Source organism: Primulina tabacum, chromosome 15 (assembly GCF_025594145.1).
Source record: "Primulina tabacum isolate GXHZ01 chromosome 15, ASM2559414v2, whole genome shotgun sequence".
Lineage (NCBI taxonomy): Eukaryota > Viridiplantae > Streptophyta > Magnoliopsida > Lamiales > Gesneriaceae > Primulina > Primulina tabacum.
Genome location: NC_134564.1, coordinates 33,377,776 through 33,399,037, shown reverse-complemented (window position 1 = coordinate 33,399,037; position 21,262 = coordinate 33,377,776). Strand labels below are relative to the sequence as shown.

Sequence of the window (21,262 nt, the reverse complement as noted above, 5' to 3'; positions counted from 1 at the left end):
GTTTTCTTATGGTACGAAGTTTTGTGAAACAAACGACTGTCAATGGGTAAAACCGTGTTGTCATGTCTGCTAAAGTTATGATGCCTTTCCAAGATCACGAAACCTTTTGGAAAAGATTTGACGCCCACCACCTCAACCAGAAATTAATGGGAATGGGTTAAATCTATAAAAATATTTAAATCTAACTTCACATTCCTTGTTCATCCATTTTCAGTAAGAGTGCATTTATATCCATGAAACATGTCATGAATCTTGCTGGAAAAACACTATGGGATGGGTCACAAGGAAAGTACAGCTTTTAATATCCAAAATCTGAAGGGGTCAATTCAGTTAGTTACCACTACTTTTATTGCTGCTGTGCCAAAATGACAGAGTAGATTTTCAAGCAGTTACAATTATTACCATGTTAGGATTTGAGTTTGGTTGAATAGTAATTTCGCTGGTTCGTTTGTGTGGTAGAATAGCTTAAATATATTTATTTCTTGGACTACTATATGGTTTTCAAAAGAGAGATTATTTACAGTGTAATTTTTGCTAATCACACTCGATTTAATGAATACATTTTGAGTAGATCTCTTGTTAAACGGTCTCACGAATCTTTATCTGCGAGACGTGTCAACCCTACCGATATTCACAATAAAAAGTTATACTCTTAGCATAAAAATTAATATTTTTTCATGGATGACCCAAATAAGAGATTTGTCTCACAAAATACGACCCGTGACACCGTCTCATATAAGTTTTTGCCATACATTTTATTTATATAAAGTGGAATGCGATTAATGAATAATATCAGATACTACATTCAAATCTGACTTGTTATGTTTCAGAATGGACAAATTCAATTCACCCTTTAATTTTTGTAAATGTATAATTTTCAAACCATTACACATTTGTTTCACAAATTGATTCTTAGTTCTAATTTTTTTTCCTTTTAATTTAATATCTTTTTAATTTTTTAATCGTTGAGAAGGAAAGTTTTAAATAGTAAATTAAAAAAAATTCCCGAGCAATATAGTTCACCACTGAAAAAAAAAATGAATTGATTGTTTTTATTTCCTACCAATATTTTTACATCAATCAATACATTTTATATTACTTGTTTATTTGTTTAATTTACAATTTTTTTAAATTATTTTTATTTGTATATAACGTGTCTAATTAAATTATTTTAGTTACAGAAAATGAAAACACAAAACACTGTACATATAACAAAATCATTTTATTTTTGAAATACACAAAAATTCTATGTTTAATTATTATGTAAAAACTCAATTCTTAAGAAAATGTCTATCCCAAATGTGTGATAGGATTGATTCCGTGGTATAAGTTGCAAGATTAGAAATCCGATCATCCATTTCAAGAAACCTTCTTTTTTTAAAAAAAATAAATAAAATTTGTGCACAAAAATTTGATGAATATAAGAAGTGAAAGGATGAGTATATATAATTAAATGTGAAAAAAAACTTGGTCCAACTCATCAAGGTAATTGTAAATCTTGTAAGAGATAAAGATAAATGTAGTAAGAACATGCAGGACTTTATATGTTTATAGATTATATATTATCTGAACTCCATTGTCTGATGGTTGCACATGAAATGTTCTGAAGTTTACTTTAGTTTATTTTTAGCGTCTTATTTAATATATTATTTCTACTAATTAAGCATGTGAAGTTCGTCAAACATCCACCTCTTCCGATTTGATAATCTTCAAACATTTTATCAAAAGGGAAACTCTGAAAAATCAACATCATATTAGCTCCCTGGATCATGTTCCCTGTCTTGTTCTTGCTATAAGCCACGAGATAATAATGTGTAATTATGTCAAAATATTGGAATATTATATATATATATAATAGATAGCATTCACGATGCAATTCAGAGGATATATTCATTTACGTACTTCTTGTAACATCGATCTTGATTTAAAAATTAAAAAAAAAAACCCAAAAAAATGAGGAAAAAAGGGGGAAAATCACAGTAAAATAGCGAATACAACATTTCTACATCATCAGCTCGAAATCTTTTACCTCTCTGTTAATTTTCCTTTTCTTGAAGAAAACAGTGGAGGCAGTGCACTGTATTTCCCTTGGTTGCAAATAGGCACATTAATCACAGGCCTTATTCTTATATTAGCTGATCTCGTTCTTTCGAGGCCTTTCTTGATTCTTTTCACTACTTTTTCTTTATTCCCTACCCCTTCTTTTCTCTCATGATCGGCTGAAGGAATTTCAGCAGCTGAGTTTGAAGAAGAAGAAGAAGAAGACGAGGACGAAGACGAAGAAGAAGACGTGGTTAGAGTCGAGGCACGTTGTTTTTTCAACCTCAGTAACTCTTTCCACAGAACAGTACATTTAGGTGGTCTAGGGGAGGGATCGTCATCAAGAAACCAGTTGATTCTGCTCTCCCCCTTGTTATTTTTCTCGCTTTCCCCCGGCGTTTCCTCGGCATTTTCCGTTTTGAGGCTGATCTTGTTGAGTTTCTCGGCATGATGCATCTGCCAGAAGGGAAGCAACTTGCCTTCGCTGAACAGTTCATCCGCAGCGATCATGTCGGTTAATTTTCCCGAAAGAAACTCGAATTCCACGTTGCGCGAAGCCCTCTCGGCCATCTCTTTCTCCGCACGAGGGTTAGGACATATGGAGATGAAGTTGTTTTCGTCAAGAAACTCGGCCGAGAAAGAAATCCTGGGGCTCGAGACGGGGCTAAAGCTCGGTTCGATGGACTTCGAGGTGGCTTGACGGGATTCCATTTGCGATGAAGTTGGAGAGTTTGGTTGGTGAGTTAGATCAATCATGCATGAACCTTGAGTTGCGGAATTTGGGTGTGCTTTATAGAGGGATGAAAAGCTTTTTACGGTTTGATTATTTGTTTTTGACAAGAGTTAAGTAATTTAGGTTTAATATTTGACAAGGTAACGTTTTTGGACGGCTGGTAATATTAAAAGCTAGGTGGTCTGGTGAAGATCAAACAAGTGATCTAAGTTTGTTGATGGAGTTTGCGGACAGCACATGGACACCTTGGAAGATTAAAAAGACAAAAAAACTTCCACTTTTGTCACCAAGTTCAGTAATTTATTGGAGGTAAATATAATTTACCACGTATACATATATATATACATATACTTTTAAAAAAACTTTTTCTTGTCGAATATTTTTGGACAATGATATATACAACTTAATTAGGCAGCTGCATGAATCATGATTGATGTATCTGTCAAACATCAATATAATATTATACAAAAATAAGTGAAGACAGGCCAAAAAAACATAGAGACAACGGCTATTTTGTAAGGTTTTAAGGATATATATGGCACGGGGGATTATTTATAACTTTCAAAGACTAAAAGAAATTTTTTGAAATAATGAATAACAAAAATGTAAGAATATATACCATCTTTGTGATTACCTGATGACGACATTGCGATTAACTTGCTTTGTTTCCCGTGGTAGAAAAATATAAAGATTACGAGATACAATAGATAATTATTACATTGATATATGGATCAGATATGCAACATAGTACTGTCTTTTGGTTCTCGAGTCTTACGGCAAAAAATTAAAAATTAAAAATTAAAAAATAGTTATTATAGCGTAACGTGAGGGGATGTCCGCAACTCGATGTGAAGGTGCAATGTACTGCTGGTTATTGTAAAGGGAAGGCCAAGTATACAGTAGAATTTGAGCAGCGTGGGTCCTGCATGCCATTGTTTCCATTAAACATAACGTACACGAATGACGAAACAGAAGCGATTAATAAAGCCACGCCATTATTATGTGCAAATCTGCTCACTCGATCCCCTCCTATTGAATTAGGAATTTCATGGGGTTTTGGAGCAAACCTTTGTTTGGCACCTGAAAGCATTGATGTTGATATGACCCATCAACATATATGTAAGTAGGGCGTTCTAACTATTTCGATTTTGAATTCTCCTCTTGTTATTCGTCAATTTACGATATTACTCCATTAATATGCATTTTTCTCGATCTTAGTTATTTTTAATCGTATTGCTGACATGATATTGGAAGATGATGACACATCACCAGAAATTACTGTTCTGGTGACAAACGTTTCTTTATGTATCCGATTTTACGTCAGCATTCCAATGAAAATGCCTAAATTTGAGAAACCAAAAAAAATAAAATAAAATGCAAGTGGATTAAGATAATAAATTGATCAATAACATGAAAAATGTACGAGCCACACGACTGAAAATGTAATATTCTCAATTTTTATTATTATTATTTTTTACTTAATAGCTCCATGGTGGAATATCGAGTCCCTTATTAAAATAAATATTATTTAAGGGTAATTAGATATATTTTCCGAGCGGTGAATGAATAAATTAGACATGGATTAGTCAAAGAAAGAGAAGGTGTAGTCTTCTCTGACTTTCATCGCACATTGATAAAAAATAACATGGGAGAGGTCCTTTGCATGTGGCCACATGAAACTAATACATGCCATGTGAAACAGTTCATTTCTCGACTTGAATCCAAGAACCACACAGAATATTTGTCATTTTGACACATACACCCTTGAAAGATTTCTGAATGTTATTTGTTAAATTGTGTTATTTTCTTCTCACAGGAATATGGCCATTCTTGCCATTTTACATTTTACATGAATGAATTTGTATATCCTTTGCTCAATTTGTGTATTTTTATTTGACCTCATGAATCTTAATGACGCTTTAAATGTATAATATGTCCTGTTATTAATTAATTTTAGTTTCTTTTCTATTTAAGAAAATATCATGTATAATGTTTTTCAATCTTTTCGACCTTCATGGAAGTCAGAAAGATTGAGAAATAAAATCATCTGATTTAATTCGTTCTCAATAGTCATTGTTTTTTTATCTTCTGATGCTCCTGTTACACTCGTAGTCTCTGAAATATGAGAACCAAACTATGTAACATCTAAATTGAAAATTCAAATATTATATACGTCATTAGTCCGATTTTTTGTAAAAACTGTTAGTTATATAAAAATAAAAAGGTAGAAGATAAAATATAATGTGAAATAAAAAATTGGAATTAATAAAAGGCATGATCGTGTCCAATGTCCATTATTGAAAATCCTGCGTTGAGATTTTGAGAACTGTTATATGCTCTTCACAGCTAAGCATAGATCGAGTAAATCTTTATTAAAATATACATAATTATATATGTGCTGTAACAATAATTATTCTTTTTTTATCCTACCGATATTTACGATAAAAAATAATACTCTTAGCATAAAAAATAATATTTTTTCATGCATAACCCAAATAAGAGATCTGTCTCACAAAATACGACATGTGAGACCGTCTCACACAAATTTTTGCTATTTAACAAACCTTAGATTAGAGAGAATATGAGGCTTTAGGCTATTAATCCTTGGTTGTATTAGCAGTAATTAAGGTATAAAAATTAGTTTAAAACATCATAAAATCTGTGACCTTGAACTTCAACTCAAGGTTGTGTCGTCTCTAAATTTCAATGTTTGAATAATCATTCATGTTGATTACTCATCTATATTTTGACTCATCATACTTAATAATGTTTATATTACTAAAGCACCAAGAAACGTTGTTGGACGAATATGCTCTTTATAAAGATTTATAAAATAAATGATAAAATAAGTTGTTTGACAGTTTATATGTCCCGAAATACTCATTTGCATTATTTTTATACTAAATACACCTTTATATTTAAATTTAATTATTTTATTTTATGCATATATTTTATCTGTTTGTTTTAAAGTAAGACTGTATAGTCGATTGGCTCTAAACTTATAAGATATATGAAAGTTATTCAAATAAATTTAATCAAACAACCTCTTATTGAAACTTGAAAATTTAAAAAATGTGGTCGTGTCAATCTCCATATGACTCAACAAATCGTTTATTACACGTTAGAATGTGGTACTAATTTTAAATCCTCTATAAATTTTTTTTCCCGAAATGTTAATTTTCTATTATAATATATAATTCACTACCCCATAAATAAGTTAATTAGGTTAAATACTTAAATTACAATGAGAAAACTCGAAGTAACAAAAAAGAAGGAAGAAATTAAATTTAATGTGGGCCACACTGAGAGGAACCTGCAAACCCGGGAAAAAGATCCGAAAAAGCATGAAACATGAAACTGGGGCCCATTTAGGATAATTAAATTAATATTAAAAAATGTTTTATTCTTATTAGAGTCATGGAGAGGTTGTTTTTTTTTAAAAAAATATGTCTGGTCACAAATTTCAAGTTAAATAAATTTTTTTTTTAAATGAATAACATAAATATTCTTGTAAAATCGTCATGCACACTAATTTTGTGATATAAATATCAAATCATATCCGATCTAACTCATAAAAATATTATTTTTTTATTATAAATTTGAATCAGTATATAGATTTCAAAATCCGTCTCACGTAAAACTTATTCAAAAATTAAGCAGTAGATTTTGAAAGGTCTCTACTTAATTTTTGAACTTCAATATTTATAATGCACTGGTTTTCTTCTTGGAACAATTATCAAAAAGATTTAGTTCTTGATTTAGGCAGGGTGCTTTCATAACACATTCTACAACACTGAATAATTTCCTTCCTCTTCCTGTTTACTTAATTCACGTTATTACTCCGTAATGACGTTACCACCACAAAGGTTTCCCTAAATTACATATCTATTGGAGTGGATCGAGCCCAAAGAACCCTTGTTTCGAGCTTGAAATGCAATCTTAACCCCCAAAAAAAAAAAAAAAAACAAAAATAACTTTGCATACCATGATGATAAATTGTCTCTCTCTTTTCCGCTAAGTTGACAATGAGGATTTATCTTTGACAGCAAAAGTTTCTGATTTGATGGGACACGTCGGTGGTAGAGTTTTTGGGTCTTTGGGCTAGTTGTGGTGACTTTACATGATTGGATTTTGGAATTGTGTCTTGTTAAGCACAAGACACCAAATTCAGTTTTTCTACAGGAAGTTGGGGCAGCTCACGACTCACGAGCTTGATAAGTTGGATCGTCTGGGCCTTGTTCTAGCACCATTATTCGACAAAATGGGCCTTGGGTAAAGACCCGTTTTCTTAAATATCCAGACAGGATCCAATTGAGAACTGGTTTCCCAGATGTCAGAGTCGAAGCTTTCCCATGGAGACGGAGGTGACAATCTGCCTCGTACTTTCAAGTACTTATTGGGTACGGTTCTATCAATATTATCCACTTAGCTTGACCACTATTAGTCTTAGAATGCTGTAATTACAATGATTTTGCGCTTGTAGCTACGCAACTTTTGTCAAGGGGAATACCATTCATTTTCAATTCCTGGATCGTCAGACACTTGACTGAGGAAGATTATGCGGTATATGAATAAAATTTCTTTTTGTTGCAGTGAAGCTGAGGATAAGAGTTGACAATTGGGAAACACCCATGTTATGATTCGAATTGATTTTGTAGTTTCTGGTGGAAAGCTTAAATTTTGGTTCCCAATAATAACACTAATTATTGTTGGTAAATAATGTTTGAATTCTATTTCGTATTTCCAAAAAGAATTTGTGTGTGTGTGTGTGTTTTAGATTTATAGTTTATTTGCCCTCTCGAGTTGTAATTGCTGAGCTGAATCACATGTTTCGGTCGTACACTTTTCTTGAATCATATCATCTAAAATTTTTAACGTGCATACGATTAATTCAATCGATGGTCATCGAGTCCCATTGGCTATATGGTGGTATCAATAATTTCAGGTGTTGGCTAACACTCTATTTTTTTGACAAAATGCAGCTGTATGCTATTCAGTTTCATCTATTTGTTACCTGTGTATTGTTTCTCAGCCGAGAGGGGTTTCGGCGTGCGTGCATGAGGGCAGATGTTGGATGGTATATCCTTGGATGTTTCTATTGATGCCACTATAGGGCTTGAACATTTTTTTTTTGTTTTTCATGCAAAAAATTTCTACTTATTTCCATGCGCTCGGTTGGATTCACTATTTTGCTTTAAGTTGCTTCATTCAAGTAGTTGTTAACTTTCAAATGATCTAGTATATTGAAGAATTGTCATTGTTTCATGAAGGTTTTTCTGCCTTTTGTTTTGTATTCAATATAACCAGGTCATATGATGATACTACCAAGATATCTGAAGTTCCTTTGCGGTTGTTTGGAATGGAGCTTAATTGTTTAATGAGTTAATGATTGAGTTAAAGTGCCATTTTGTCTTGAATTGAACGTAAATGAATGTTCTCCTAAGCCCATTAAAGTCCTTGTGCCATTTATGGAAGTAAAAATCTGAAAGACAGCTTTATTTTGCAGTGATGGGGCTTCAGCCACCAGAGCGAATGCAGCAAAGATTTTGAAAATGGCTTGGTTGACTTTCCCTTTTGGAGCTATGGTTACAATTGTAGCATGCTTTCTAGTATTCTGGTGGCAGGACCTAAGTTACTCTAGTCCATATGCACAAGCTATTTTGATTAACGGTTAGCTAATTATGCATTTTCATAATTTACATATCTAATTCTGAAACTAAATTGTTAAAACCTTTCTTTTAAGATCTACATTTCCTCATAACAAAAGGTTTTGCATTTGAAAATAATGCATTTTGTTATTCCATATTGATTTTGTTATAACCTTCATAACTCTCTCATTTATGTTTCTCTCTCTAGTTAAGGCGTTTTGATGATTGGATTTTCATGCATATGTAGGTTTTGCATGTGTACTTGAGCTACTGGCTGAACCCTTTTATATTTTGTCCCAGACCTTGCTTCTTCTCCGATTGCGACTACTAGTTGAAACTGCAGCCACTCTTTCACGTTGTATTACAACATATTTCCTCATCTTGAAGCAACCTGACCTGGTATGTGGAAATTTTTTCTATGTATTGTCAAATGTGAAGGACATTTTTGTATGTTCTTTCAAACGTGAAGAACCTTTACATTCCTTTATTCTTATAAGTCAGAGTCGACCAACTGTATAATTACATGAATTGAATAAAGCTTTAGTTATTTATTGTTTGCTCTTTTAATGTTTGATTGGAACTCTAGACATACCTGAGAGCTGCTTTTGATATCCTCAGTTAGTCTATATGTTTGATGGTCATGGCCTGCAAGTTTTGCCTTTCTTAATAATCTTCCACCTTTTGTAGTCCTAAATCTTTTCATTTTTAATCCAACCTTTCAATCTTTTTCCTTTACTTATTTTTCTGTATGTGCCTGCTTTACCTTGTGCTAAACTTATCTGTTTAGTGTCGAGGGTCAGGTTAGTTGTGACTTCTAGCATGAACAATTGTATGTTTTATTTTCAGGAGAAAGCAATTGTATTTTCCCTGTCCCAGACCGCATATGGAGCTTTTATTTTTTTAGGTTATTGGGGTTACTTTCTTCTATCCCGAGTTTATAAAAGTGATGTCCTTTTCCCTTTCCGGTATTGCTCTATCTTGAGATTCATGCTTTTATCTGGCATTTTTTCTCAATGTGTAGTAAGTTGAAGGAAAATAATGATATATCTCGTTCCTTGCAGTGAAATTTTTTATTTGAACACATAGTAGTACTTTCATGATTCATATCAAACCCTCGCGATCTTGTGGTATATCAAATATTAAGTTTGACCTTATTCAAAATGTAATTTAGCTTATGTGATATCTTTTCATGCCATATAGTAATATACGTGTTTTTTTTGGGAACCCTGATTAATTATTGGGCTTGTATATCTGTTATGACGTATTAGTTCGACACATGTGAAATCTGCTTCTACATTCTATAATGTTGGAGCAAAATATTTGTTTTTTAATTTGAATCAAGAAGTTTTTCGAAGTGAAAGAAGTCAATTTATTCAGTTTTCATTGTAAGCTGCTTATTTTGTGCAGTGTTGGGAATATGATGGATTATGACCAGCCACTTGCAAACATGTGTTTGATTTTCACTCTTCAATCTTTCCGAAAATTGATTCTTCAGGAAGGTGAAAAAATGGTCCTCATATGGTTGGACACACCATATAACCAAGCAGTGTATGGACTCGTGGACAAACTAGGCAAGTAGTCATTCATGAAGCCTTTTCCTTGTATTTGTAGTTGCTTGGTGTGGATTAATCACTCACTTTTCAGATATGGTGAGGGATTCCAACAAACCACGAGTGAGTTGTCTTATATGTATCACTTTGATCTTTTAGGGAGCTTAGTGGTGAGAATGGTTTTTCTTCCATTTGAAGAAACTTCATATGCTACATTTGCAAGGTCTGCATCAGGTTTATCTCTTCTCTATTTCGTATCTTTTCTATAACCAAGAAAAAAGATTTTTTTTTCCAGCAATGTTTTGCCGTTATTTGCATTTTCAGATGCTGAAATATATGATTCAATGCATTAGGTGTGCATCATTGCCGATCCATAGGCCATTATTAGTTGATGATGCAGGTGGTCCTGCTTCTTCACGATCAATATGAATGATGTTCTTTGAGTCTGTTTGTGGTTTAGTAGAGTTGATTAAACGATATTATCAATTGTGAACTTCTCCCCATCCTTAGAGTAACATGTGCTAGTGCACTCCCCATTTTCTAATTATTGACTGAATGTGGAACAAATTGATCATTTCCTATGAGATCGAACATTTCCAGTGTTTATCAACGTCATTTAATTTAGGTTTGCTTTCATTTTTTACTATGTTAACCTTTTTATCTTAATGTCCATGTAGGGGATTACGAAGAGAAAAAAAGGAATCTTGGAAGGCGTCTGACAGATGCTCTGAAGCTTGTTTTGCTCATCGGTAATTATTTTGTCACATTTTTGTCCCATAGCAAATCGTTGTTGCCTTCCAGTGTGATAATGCAAATATTATTGCTTAGATGATCTTGATGTCTACTTGATTTTGTTACTGCGCCTATTGGTATGCTGTTGCCTTTCTGACTAGAAGCTATTGACTTGAGTTGGGGAAACTGGCGGAAATAAGAAATTATAGAAGAAAATCTTACTGCTGGTCCATGAATTGTAAAAATCTTTAACAGATTTCAATTTCTTAGCGTTCAACTTCTTTTCAAAATAACAGGTTACAATTATGTTTGGGCTGCCATTTTTCACCTGATTTTCATCTTAAATCCCGAATCTACGGGCATCAATTTTTACTATGGGGATAAAAAAGCTAGCAACCACTTACTGGAGTAGTTAAATTTTAGAGCCTTATAGAACAATTGATCCTGCAGTAGTTTGCTCGTTAATTGCTGCTGAATTAAATTTTAACATGCCTCCAAACTTACAGAGTGGTAAATTTCCTTCAAAATGATTAGAAAATGTTCATTACAAGGATAAAATATGTAGTTTGACTTTCTGCTAGGAAAAACAAATATATCGGCAAGAGTGTTTGGAACTTTTATTTTCCAGAGTTTGCTACCTTGTATATATTACCTTTATGGCTAGCAATGCTTGAATTTTTTTTAACCTTTTCTATGTTTTTGAAACTTAATGTTTTTTAAATGATCAGGTCTGATGATTATTGCATTTGGCCCGAGCTATTCTTACTCTCTCATAAGATTGTTATATGGTCGTAAGTGGAGTGATGGAGAGGCTTCAACAGCACTCCGATATTATTGCCTGTATGTGATAGTTTTAGCCATGAATGGTAAGTTTTGGCTTGTTACATTGCGTTATGATATATAGCTTTATTCTTCTATTTTGGACATTAATTTTTTTTGGTGCAATTAGCAGTAATTCCATCGGTTTTGTGGGGTTGGCTGCATTAATCTGGATCAAGCTCGACTGATTTGCTTGAAGTTTTATTAGTAGTTAAGAGGATTTTTTTTCTCTTGTTGTCAGGGACATCTGAAGCGTTTTTGCATGCTGTGGCATCTGAGAATCAACTTAAGCGCTCAAATGACTCATTACTTGTCTTCTCTCTGATTTACCTAGTCTTGAATGTCTTGCTTATACAATCAGCGGGTGCAGTTGGACTTATATTTGCAAACTCTTTGAGTATCCTTCATGGTTAAGTTCTTCCCACTGTTGTTGGTTGTGAGAAAACCAACAAATAGACAATATGTTCCACTCAGTCTTTGGGTATCCGTTATGATCTTTATGTTGGCCATCTGAGCATTTCAATGGTTTTAGTTCTTTTTATCTTTTTGGGCTTAAAGAAAAACATATCCTGCTCAATGCAATCATGTTCCAATTTTGTTTCACGGCTCATAATGCTTCCTGAGAATCATAGCCATGGTAATAATTATGTTAACACCATATGATAGTCCAAGACAGAGATGTTGAGATGACTCTTTTTCTGACTTAGATGTTACGTTTTACTACAATGTAACAAATATCGTAGTCTTATCCAGACGATATTGTTAAACGATATGGTTGCATTTATTTAGTACACAACCAATGTGGTCAATGATAATTTACGATCCATGTCTTTGCTTCTTTGACTGCACCGTAGACATGATCTTCAGGATAATCTATTCAGCCGTTTTTGTCAAAAGATATTTCAAGGTATGTCTATATCCTATGCAACTTACGTTCTTTGACCATCATCATCAATGATAATAGGGAACTTAAGGATAAATATTTCAATTCAAAATTTAAATTTCTTGTTATTTGCATTCAGGATTCTTCCTCCTTTTCCTTTGGCGGTTGCTTGCCTTCAGGCTTTGAATACCTACTACTTTCAGGTGTAGCCACTTTCATCCTCGAGCAAACGTATCTGAATCGAGATAACTTCTGGACGACTTTTCCCGTTCACTTCTCTTTTGGTTTTGTGTGTTTCAGTATAGCCGGTATAACAATGTAAGTATAATTCCTCTTGCATGATAATACCCTTACTCAAGCTTCGGTCTTCTTGTTTGTCAATCACATAACAAAGATGAAGGGGCGATATCATTCGGAATTAACTCTAGACGTCCAAGTTTTGGCGGGTTATTTCTAATGATTGTGATATATTATTATTATTTGCAGATATCGTAGAGAGAAGGCTTTTGTTCGCAATATCTATCGTTTCCGGGAGCATGCTGACTGAATCTGTTATTGTGCCACCCCATCCCCAGGTTATATGTTTGATCAAATTTCCTCTCTCGTGTTCTATAGAAACAATTGCCACAAAATTAGTTGAGAAGGCTGTTAGAAAAGAGATCGATATATCCTAGATTATTTTCTAATTTTCTGCTATACCATCTTATGAATATTGTTCGTACCATATTTTGTTTGGCAAAAACTTGTGTGAGACGGTCTCACGGGTCGTATTTTGTGAGGCGAATCTCTTATTTGGGTCATTTATGAAAAAATATTACTTTTTATGCTAGGAGTATTATTTTTTATTGTGAATATCAGTAGGGTTGACTTTCTCACAAATAAAAATTCGTGAGACCGTCTCACAAGAGACCTATTTATTCTGTTATTAGAAACATGAAGAACTTCGTATTTGGGCATGCTCACAAGCTGGGTCGTCTTACCTTTGACAATACTACTTTTATAAAACTACTTGTGAGCACTTTGAGAGTATTTAACATGATCTAACCTATTTAATAACAGATCAAGGAGCAATATAGCATGAAAATGAGTATAAAAACCATTTGGTGCTAAACTCAAGTTTTACAAAAGATTAAAGGTACGGATCATTATGTTATTCATATATATTATATATATTTTATCAATCAATTCAACTAGCCAACGATGTGTAAATCATCAAATTTCAAGGTCGTAGTGCTTGGCCTTGCAAGCTGTATATTGGCTATAAAATAAAAATTCTCTATTAACAATAAGAACTTTCTTACATGAATCTATGTTATTATTATATTATATAAAGTATGAGAGGCTAGAGAAAATATTTATCAAACCATGGTATTATTTTTTATATCAAAAATAATTTTTCAAATTATAAAAATGCCTTATTTTCATTTGACTGAAAGTAACATAAAAGCCAATTTGTTAAATTCATAATTCATCTTTAACTATCATAAATTTTTTTATTTTATTTTTTGTTTCTGAATTTATAAAATATTATATATCCCTAATATAAAAAATTATAAAAATTATGTACTTAAAAATAAAAAATTATAATATTTAAATGATTATTATAATTAATTATTCAAAAATATAATAAAAAATTATTTATTAAATTTTTAATTTTAATGTAATCCATGGATTCTTTTATACAAAACTTATTTAAGATTGTAACTATAGGGGACTGGAATAACTTAGGCCTTGCCACGAGGATAGTAGCAAGCAATGGTACGAGGGTAACTAATTAACTATAGCTCCAAAAGGGAAAGTCAACCAAGCCATTCAAAAAAGTCTTTTTATTTACGTTTATAAAGTGAATTTCAGTAAAAGATTACATGAAAAATATATTCACAAAATATTACATGATAATATAAATAAAAAGTTCACTAGTAAATATATAATACTGTAAGTAAATAGAGAATAAAAAATCAGCTATCCAAATAAAGAAGACTGCTGCATGTGTGCGTGATCGAACTACAATAAAAAGGAAACAAAAAGCCCTTTGCATGCAGAATACCTTTAAAAAATAGTACTTTGATGATCAGAAGAAAAATCAAAATTGAAAATTTACCCCAACTAAATTATCATGATGTTAGTACTGGATTTCTGTCAAAAAAATTAGCTGGGGTGAGCTCAAAACCATCATAAAGTGTATTCATCACTGGAAAATCTTCCTGGTTTGGACTGTGATGGAAACCAACTGTATACCACAGCACCAAGTCTTTGTTCACAATTGGCCGATTCCTGCACCAATATGTAAATTTAGTCGATCAAATTCTTTAAGAAATGGATCAGGTATAACATGAAACAAATACCTGTTTTTGAGCATTATAATTACCTTCGGCTCCAAACAGCCAAACCATCATCCCCATGACTCCTATCAGCATAAAAACCAGCAGCCCATGTCTCAGTCTTATTGTAGCAAGTCATCCACACTTGGTGCTTAGTGTAAGCCGCCCTTATCTCTGGATAGTCGTCATTACTCAACAACGTAACTGCTGGCCGCCCCGGGATCAACTTGTAGCCCACATGATTCCCAATCTTGGTCTTCTTATTCGGGTTGATACTCAGCAGCTCAACAGGATCAAAACCTATTTGAATCCTGGCATCATATTCTGTTTTCATCGTTTCTTTTACGACCCTCCAGTAGCTCTTTCTAGGTGATGCTTTGGCAGGCATTGTTTTCAGTTTTGCCTTAATGAATGAGTTTTTGGTACCATCAATGTCGAGGTCTAGGTAGTATGTTAGAAAGTGATCATGGTTGTCTGCAACCGTGTTTTCTGCTACAAGTGTGCCGGAAATGTCTGAAGTTATTTGGTTTGTTCTTGTGTAATTTACTGCCTTCATTTCTAATACCCCTGTTAGACTTACCTGTCATATTAGAAAACGAGCGAGGGATAACTTATATTTAAAAAAGGAAAATATTTCTTGATTGTGTGAAAAGACTTCACCTTTTGATGGATAAATGACAAATTTGACAACAAATGAAGATTTGGCTGAGAGAATTTGAAATTCAATTCTAGGATAGAAAAAATTAATTTTCAAGAAAAGAGATTGTGGCCACTTACCCCTACTTTAACAGAACCACTTTTCTTGAAAATCCAATCAAGAATATAATCATAATTTCCAACTGATGCAACCATTCTAACCACAAGATCTGTCTCAGGTTCTCCACTTGTTATCTGCAAAGCCAAACAGTTAATTACAGAATAAAAAATGCTCCAACAAATTGCGCATTTGCACAAGGGTTGGTACTAATTAGGTTAGGTAATAGCATCCTCCATTTACCACTTTTCCAGGCACCCCAACTTCTGTATGCCTCCAAGAAACATCACCAGTGTATCGTTCAAATATGCAAATGGCATTCGAGACTTTCTGTGCTTGTCCATCTGCACCAGCCATGTATCCATCCATGTACAATGCATTCCCGTGACAGTCTATAAGTGGAATTAGAGTGCTCGCTGAGCGGCCAAAGCCAAACTCCCCAACATCCATAAAAGTACGATAATACCATTCGTTTGTTGGGTCCATATATGGAACAAAAGTTTCTGATACATGCCCTTTATAAAGCACATGTCGATACTTATTCTTGGAAGAATCATAAATGGAAGCTGTGGATATGACCACCCCTGCACGAGCATGGAATGCCACATGAAATTTCCAGTTTGCCCATCTGATCTCATGTCCATGGATGGATAATTGAGAGCTATTTCCTGTACAGAATATTGTGCTAGGCCCCTGGCTTTGGAAATCAGTGTCTTTGGCTTCAGGTAATGGTACTCTGAATCTGTCTGAATATTTGATGACTTCCATTGTTTCGACATCAATTAGTAAGCTTACGCCTTCAATAGGCCTAGACCAAATGTTAGTCGTCCCTCCTCGGTAAAAGCATGTAACTCTTACAACTCTTCTTGTGACAACTTCACCAAACCAACCGGTTGTCAGCGGCAAGCAAGTGACTTCTGATATGTTAAGCCCTCTTTTTGAGATTGATTCTTGGAACTGCGGATACCTTAACGAGAGTTGGATAGCTTGGAAGAACTCAGTGAACGTGAATGGAGGGTATCCATGGCCTCTGTACATGTCATTTGACACGATTGATCGAGTGATCAAGTCTACTACAAGTTCGCGAGTCTCACCCTTAACCCGAATCACAATCTTGGCTCGACGGCTGGGGAAAGTTCCATGTTTTTTATGCAGTGATAGCCATTTCAGGACATCATTCTTGTCTGGCTCCTCAAGATCAAGAAAATGAAAAGTTAGATTAGGAAACGAGATGAGATGAGAGTTTTGAATAATGAGTTTAACTTGGTTGATTTCATTAGGGGTAAGAGGATCTAAGGGGTGACATAAGCTTGTAGATTCTAACAAAAACCAAACAAAAGAAAAGATTGATAGAGTGATTGTCATAGTATCACAAATTTATCTGCATCAGAGTTGATTCAGAATCCATAACTGGTAGGTCGAGTACTGGTTCCATGTAGCGTAAGCTTGTCCCAAACCACAAACTTGAACGAGGGGATAAAAAGCTCACACAAAAACTTAAATGATTTTATTTGATGTGGCGACTCTTTCTACTTGACTTACCTTCATATCTCAGGATAAGGGACATACTCTTTTTTAAGTATCATAGAACTTATTAATGGCCATAACGACTTTGTATGGATTAGTTGTCAAGTTTGATGTTTTTTCTTGCTTTGAAGGCAAAGAATACTCGAGTTCTCCTCTTTTTGAGGCATCAAGTAACCGTTGCTTCTTTACGTTTCCTATCTGTTTGCTGCATACTTTAATTAATATCATTTCACAAGAATCCCTTTGGGATTTATTAGAAAATTTTATGGGCACTTGGGTTTTATAAAAGTCGATATAAGGCAGGTGACAACTTTAGTTTGAAAGTTTTGAATAAATTTCACAAGAAAGTCATTGTCTTTTTCAACTGGGGGACGACTGCCTTTCACAGGTTTAAAATTTCGGTTTATTACCAAATATATCAACAACAAAAAAAAAAAGAAAAAGAACACAACAAAAATCCATCTCCTTCATGAATAAAATGTTTTACAGAAACAAGTACTTTATTCTGAATCATTTATTTGATATGAGAAGCTGAGAACAGAACACAACAAAAATCCATCTCCTTCTCCCTAGCGAATGCACCAGAATTATTGGCCCGATGCATTTAAATTTGCGGAATCAGTGGCATATTGTGATGGTTTAAGCCCAGGGTTGTGCTCAAAGAAATTGGTTGGCCGGAGTTCGAATGATCCACTCAAAGTTGGCATGATCGGAAAATCCTCAAGGTACATGGTGAAAGCCTAACGTGTACCACAACACAATGTCCTCGTTCTCAATATTCCTATTTCTGGATCAAAATCAAGAAATCAGTAATATTGTCAAAAAAAGTGTTTCAGAATGCTAATTTACATGCAATGATACCTTAGGCTCCATAGAGGCAAACCATCGTCTCCATGACTTTGATCAGTGTATAAACCCGCAACCCATTTCTCGGCCTTGTTATAAGGTGTAACCCACATATTGTACTTCGTAAACTTTCCCCGAATTTGAGGATAATCATCATCTGATAAAAGGGGGCTTGCTATTACTCCAGGGACCAACCTGTAGCCGACAAAGTTGCCAACTCTAGTTTTCTTATTTGGGTTCACCACTAACAGCTCAGTTGTTCCTGAACCTAACTGAATTCTTGCATCAGATTCGATTTTCGCTGTTTGGCTATTTACCCTCGAATAGCTTCTCCTTGGAGATGTGTTTCCTAGCACACGAACCGTCTGAAGTCTATTCTTGATGAAGGAATTGGCAACACCATCCACGTCTAAATCGAGGTTGAAATTGATGAAGTGATTATGATTCGATCCTATTGTGTTTTCTGCTAGTATTGGACCATAAACCTCCTCTCGTATTTGATCCTTCTTTGTGTATATCGTTCCCCTCACTTGAAGCAACCCAGTCAACCCAACCTGTCATAGTAATGAAACTTCAGTTCATAAAAGCAAATTACTCGAATAAATTAGTAGGAGACTAGAAACATTATACTAACAATGTTCTACCAACTTAGTTTATCAAAGTCGTAACTTTATTGATCACTTACTTTGACTTTAATAGAGCCACTCTCCTTGAATTCCCAATCCACAATGTAGTCATAATTTCCCACAGCCGCCACCATTCTCACAACCAGGCTCACCTCCGGTCTCACTTCTTGTATCTGCGTCAATTTCAATTTAAATCATAAAAGTACAACGTAAAATATTGAAATCATACAGCAGCCAATGTCATGTTCTGCTCAAGAATTCAACAAAACGAAACAGTAAACCTAGTGCAACTAACCACTTGTCCCGGTATTCCGAACTCTGTATGTCGCCACATTATGTCTCCTGCATAACTTTCGAATATGCATATAATATTATGCATCAATGCGGGGGTTCCGTCCTGTGAAGTGATGTATCCATCCATGAATGTCGCATTTTCGGGGCAATCCTTTAATGGTTCTAGTGTTACCGTACTAAGTCCAAACCCGTACTCGCCAACATCAAAGAAAGTTCTGTAGTACCATTCCTCAGTTAAATCCATGTAAGGAACAATTAGTTCTGATGTGAATCCCCTGTACATCACATTACGGTATTTGCCTTTCTCTTGATCATAGGTCGAAGCAAGGGATATCATTAGACCAGCTCTCATGTCGAATGATACATGAAGCTCCCAATTAGCCCACCTGATATATATTTGATTTGTAGAAATACAAGAACATGTTAGTCCTCACATTTCAAATTCGGTACTACTTTTAATATCCCACGCTATTTCTCAAATTAACGCAAGTACGTGTAATTAGATAACCATACCTCACTACATGTCCATCCAATGTAAAACCTGGTCCAACTTGTTTCACCAGGCCCTGAACACTTGAGTTGAACCTATATTCAGTTCCTTCTGCTTTAGGAACAGGAGCCACGACCCGATCTCGAAATGCCACGATTTTTATACGATCAAGATCAACTGTCGCAGTGATTCCCTCTATAGGCCTCATGTAAAAATTCACGGTTCCATTCAAATAATAGCACATGACTTTAACCACTCGACTACTCTTTATCTCCCCATACCATCCCACAGTAAAACTCAAGCACACAACTTCTTTTAAATTGAGATTCCTTCTCCGAATCGAAGCAATAAAAGGCGGGTAAGATAGTGTTAGATTTCCAGCAGCAAGTTGCTCTGCGTAGTTCAGTAAAGGGTCGCCATATCCATTATAAAATTTATCAGATATAATAGAGTTATTCAATAAATTAACGATTATTTCATGGCTTCTTGAATTGACACGGACAATAGCAAATGCTCGGCGAGATGGGATTTGCTGGTTGCTGGAAGATGACTGCCATGAAAGAACATCGGATTTTTCTGGCTCATCTAAACCAACATAGTGGAAGCTTACGTTTTGTGGAGGTGAGGAGAAGTAGTTGTTGATTAAAGTTTGAGTTTGGTTGAGCTCAGATGGGGTAAGAGGGTCCAGAGGATGATAACTTGAACTTGAAAAGACTGCAGAAATGAGGAAAACAATGAAGAATAGGAGATTTTTGAGCTTGGGAAGCATGATTTCGTTGTGATTTGGATACAGAGCTTCTTCTTCCAAATTATGTAATATATACACACATAGTCCGGCTCATGAAAAATTGCATATAAATCTATATACGTAATACAATAAATTTTTTTATATCTTATTTTGGAAGGCTACCATATCTCCTCTTTCAAGTCAAATGATTTACTATATAATTTAGGCATGGCGAGGCTAACAGATTGTTTTGGGAAAGTTAACAGGCGTGTCCTCAGTTATTTATTTTTACGTAAATGGATTATCATATGTTGAATGGAGTTATTTTATTTCAGCGATTAATTTATTAAATATAATTATTTATGTATTTTTTGTTTAAAAATATTTTTTTTATTCTTACAAATATCGACCATGACTATTAATTAACCAAAATAATCAATTCTAAATCGATTCAATAATTTGATGATTAAGAAAAAGAATTCCGTAAATATGATTTGTAAAAAAAATATACTCTGATTTAGTCAGTCTTTATAACATGTTAATAGGACATAAAAGTTTTTTTTTTTTTTTTTTTTTTTTGAGGTTAGGGAGATGAGATTTGCTACAATTAACAATTAGGTCTCGAAATATTATCATAAGTTGCAGATTTTTACATCAAATAATTGATAAACTATAAGTCATCGACCATAAAAATCGAATTTTTTCAATAGATAATTGGTGAATTAAAAGTTTGCCCCATAATTCTGACTTCTTTTTTGGTCTTTATAGTATAGGCAATGAAGTAGGACCGATATCATTAACTTCATACTGATACTAGCAATAAAGTTTTAAATGGTATACAAGCAATAAAGTTAATAATAGAGATGAAATAATATTTGAATCTAATTTTTAGAATCTCAAAATAATTTTTTTTATTTTTCCTTTTATTTTACAAATCTAAAAAATTTATTAAATATTTTAGTTTTAATTTTTGCATTTTATTTTTATTTTTTTAATAAGTGATACTTATTTAAAACAATCGACTGAATAATCATACAACATGTGCAGGAGACTATGACATAAAAGTCTTTTTTCAGTCGAAGAAGAAAATTTGCTTCAATTTTTTCTTCAAAATTTCTCTCTTCTATGTGACTAACATAATATAAGTCTAAATATTTTAAAAACGTGAACATTTGAGGGATAATGATGTAAGATGTTGAATATAACATAGGATCGAGCGCTTGCGCTTTACCAAAATTTATAGTTTGTGGTAATAGTATAACTCAAATTTTT

General features: G+C 33.8%; 3 protein-coding genes and 1 pseudogene across 13 annotated transcripts; 1 reads left to right on the top strand and 3 right to left on the bottom strand.

Annotated features, from left to right (window-relative positions):
• Positions 1-1,877: 1,877 nt before the first annotated feature.
• LOC142527250 (uncharacterized) lies at positions 1,878-3,112 on the bottom strand. Its single transcript, XM_075631993.1, has one exon. The coding sequence runs from the start codon at positions 2,794-2,796 to the stop codon at positions 2,026-2,028; it is 771 nt and encodes a 256-aa protein (XP_075488108.1). The 5' UTR covers positions 2,797-3,112; the 3' UTR covers positions 1,878-2,025.
• Positions 3,113-6,763: 3,651 nt separating this feature from the next.
• LOC142526284 (uncharacterized) lies at positions 6,764-13,658 on the top strand. 11 transcript variants are annotated; one of them, XM_075630564.1, is made up of 16 exons: positions 6,768-7,173; positions 7,257-7,336; positions 7,756-7,850; positions 8,280-8,443; positions 8,669-8,820; positions 9,268-9,386; positions 9,829-9,992; positions 10,131-10,194; positions 10,325-10,371; positions 10,649-10,720; positions 11,432-11,569; positions 11,764-11,919; positions 12,377-12,429; positions 12,545-12,723; positions 12,892-12,980; positions 13,465-13,658. In XM_075630564.1, the coding sequence occupies exons 1-15, from the start codon at positions 7,104-7,106 to the stop codon at positions 12,950-12,952; spliced, it is 1,614 nt and encodes a 537-aa protein (XP_075486679.1). In that variant the 5' UTR covers positions 6,768-7,103; the 3' UTR covers positions 12,953-12,980; positions 13,465-13,658. The 11 variants fall into 11 exon arrangements, 10 of the variants coding, with proteins under 10 accessions (XP_075486683.1, XP_075486679.1, XP_075486684.1 ...); XM_075630562.1 differs by lacking the exon at positions 13,465-13,658 and having other exon boundaries at positions 6,769-7,173; positions 12,892-13,218; XM_075630563.1 differs by lacking the exon at positions 13,465-13,658 and having other exon boundaries at positions 6,769-7,173; positions 9,829-9,996; positions 10,135-10,194; positions 12,892-13,218.
• A 373-nt stretch (positions 13,659-14,031) lies between these two features.
• LOC142526283 (primary amine oxidase 1-like) lies at positions 14,032-17,079 on the bottom strand. The gene is made up of 4 exons (XM_075630561.1): positions 15,724-17,079; positions 15,504-15,617; positions 14,774-15,306; positions 14,032-14,679 (listed from the first exon to the last, which is right to left on the bottom strand). Exons 1-4 carry the CDS (start codon positions 16,843-16,845, stop codon positions 14,520-14,522), a joined length of 1,929 nt encoding a protein of 642 aa, XP_075486676.1. The 5' UTR covers positions 16,846-17,079; the 3' UTR covers positions 14,032-14,519.
• A 397-nt stretch (positions 17,080-17,476) lies between these two features.
• On the bottom strand, positions 17,477-20,182 carry LOC142526282 (amine oxidase [copper-containing] alpha 2, peroxisomal-like; annotated as a pseudogene).
• Positions 20,183-21,262: the final 1,080 nt, after the last annotated feature.

Coding starts and splice junctions, on each gene's coding strand:
- LOC142527250 (XM_075631993.1), bottom strand. CDS start 2,796: ATGATTGATCTAACTCACCAACCAAACTCTCCAACTTCATCGCAAATG.
- LOC142526283 (XM_075630561.1), bottom strand. CDS start 16,845: ATGACAATCACTCTATCAATCTTTTCTTTTGTTTGGTTTTTGTTAGAA. Junction 15,307..15,503: donor GTGGTTCTGTTAAAGTAGGG/GTAAGTGGCCAC, acceptor CTAATATGACAG/GTAAGTCTAACAGGGGTATT. Junction 14,680..14,773: donor TTGGCTGTTTGGAGCCGAAG/GTAATTATAATG, acceptor ATATTGGTGCAG/GAATCGGCCAATTGTGAACA.
- LOC142526284 (XM_075630564.1), top strand. CDS start 7,104: ATGTCAGAGTCGAAGCTTTCCCATGGAGACGGAGGTGACAATCTGCCT. Junction 10,195..10,324: donor TCATATGCTACATTTGCAAG/GTCTGCATCAGG, acceptor TCAATGCATTAG/GTGTGCATCATTGCCGATCC. Junction 10,372..10,648: donor ATTATTAGTTGATGATGCAG/GTGGTCCTGCTT, acceptor ATGTCCATGTAG/GGGATTACGAAGAGAAAAAA.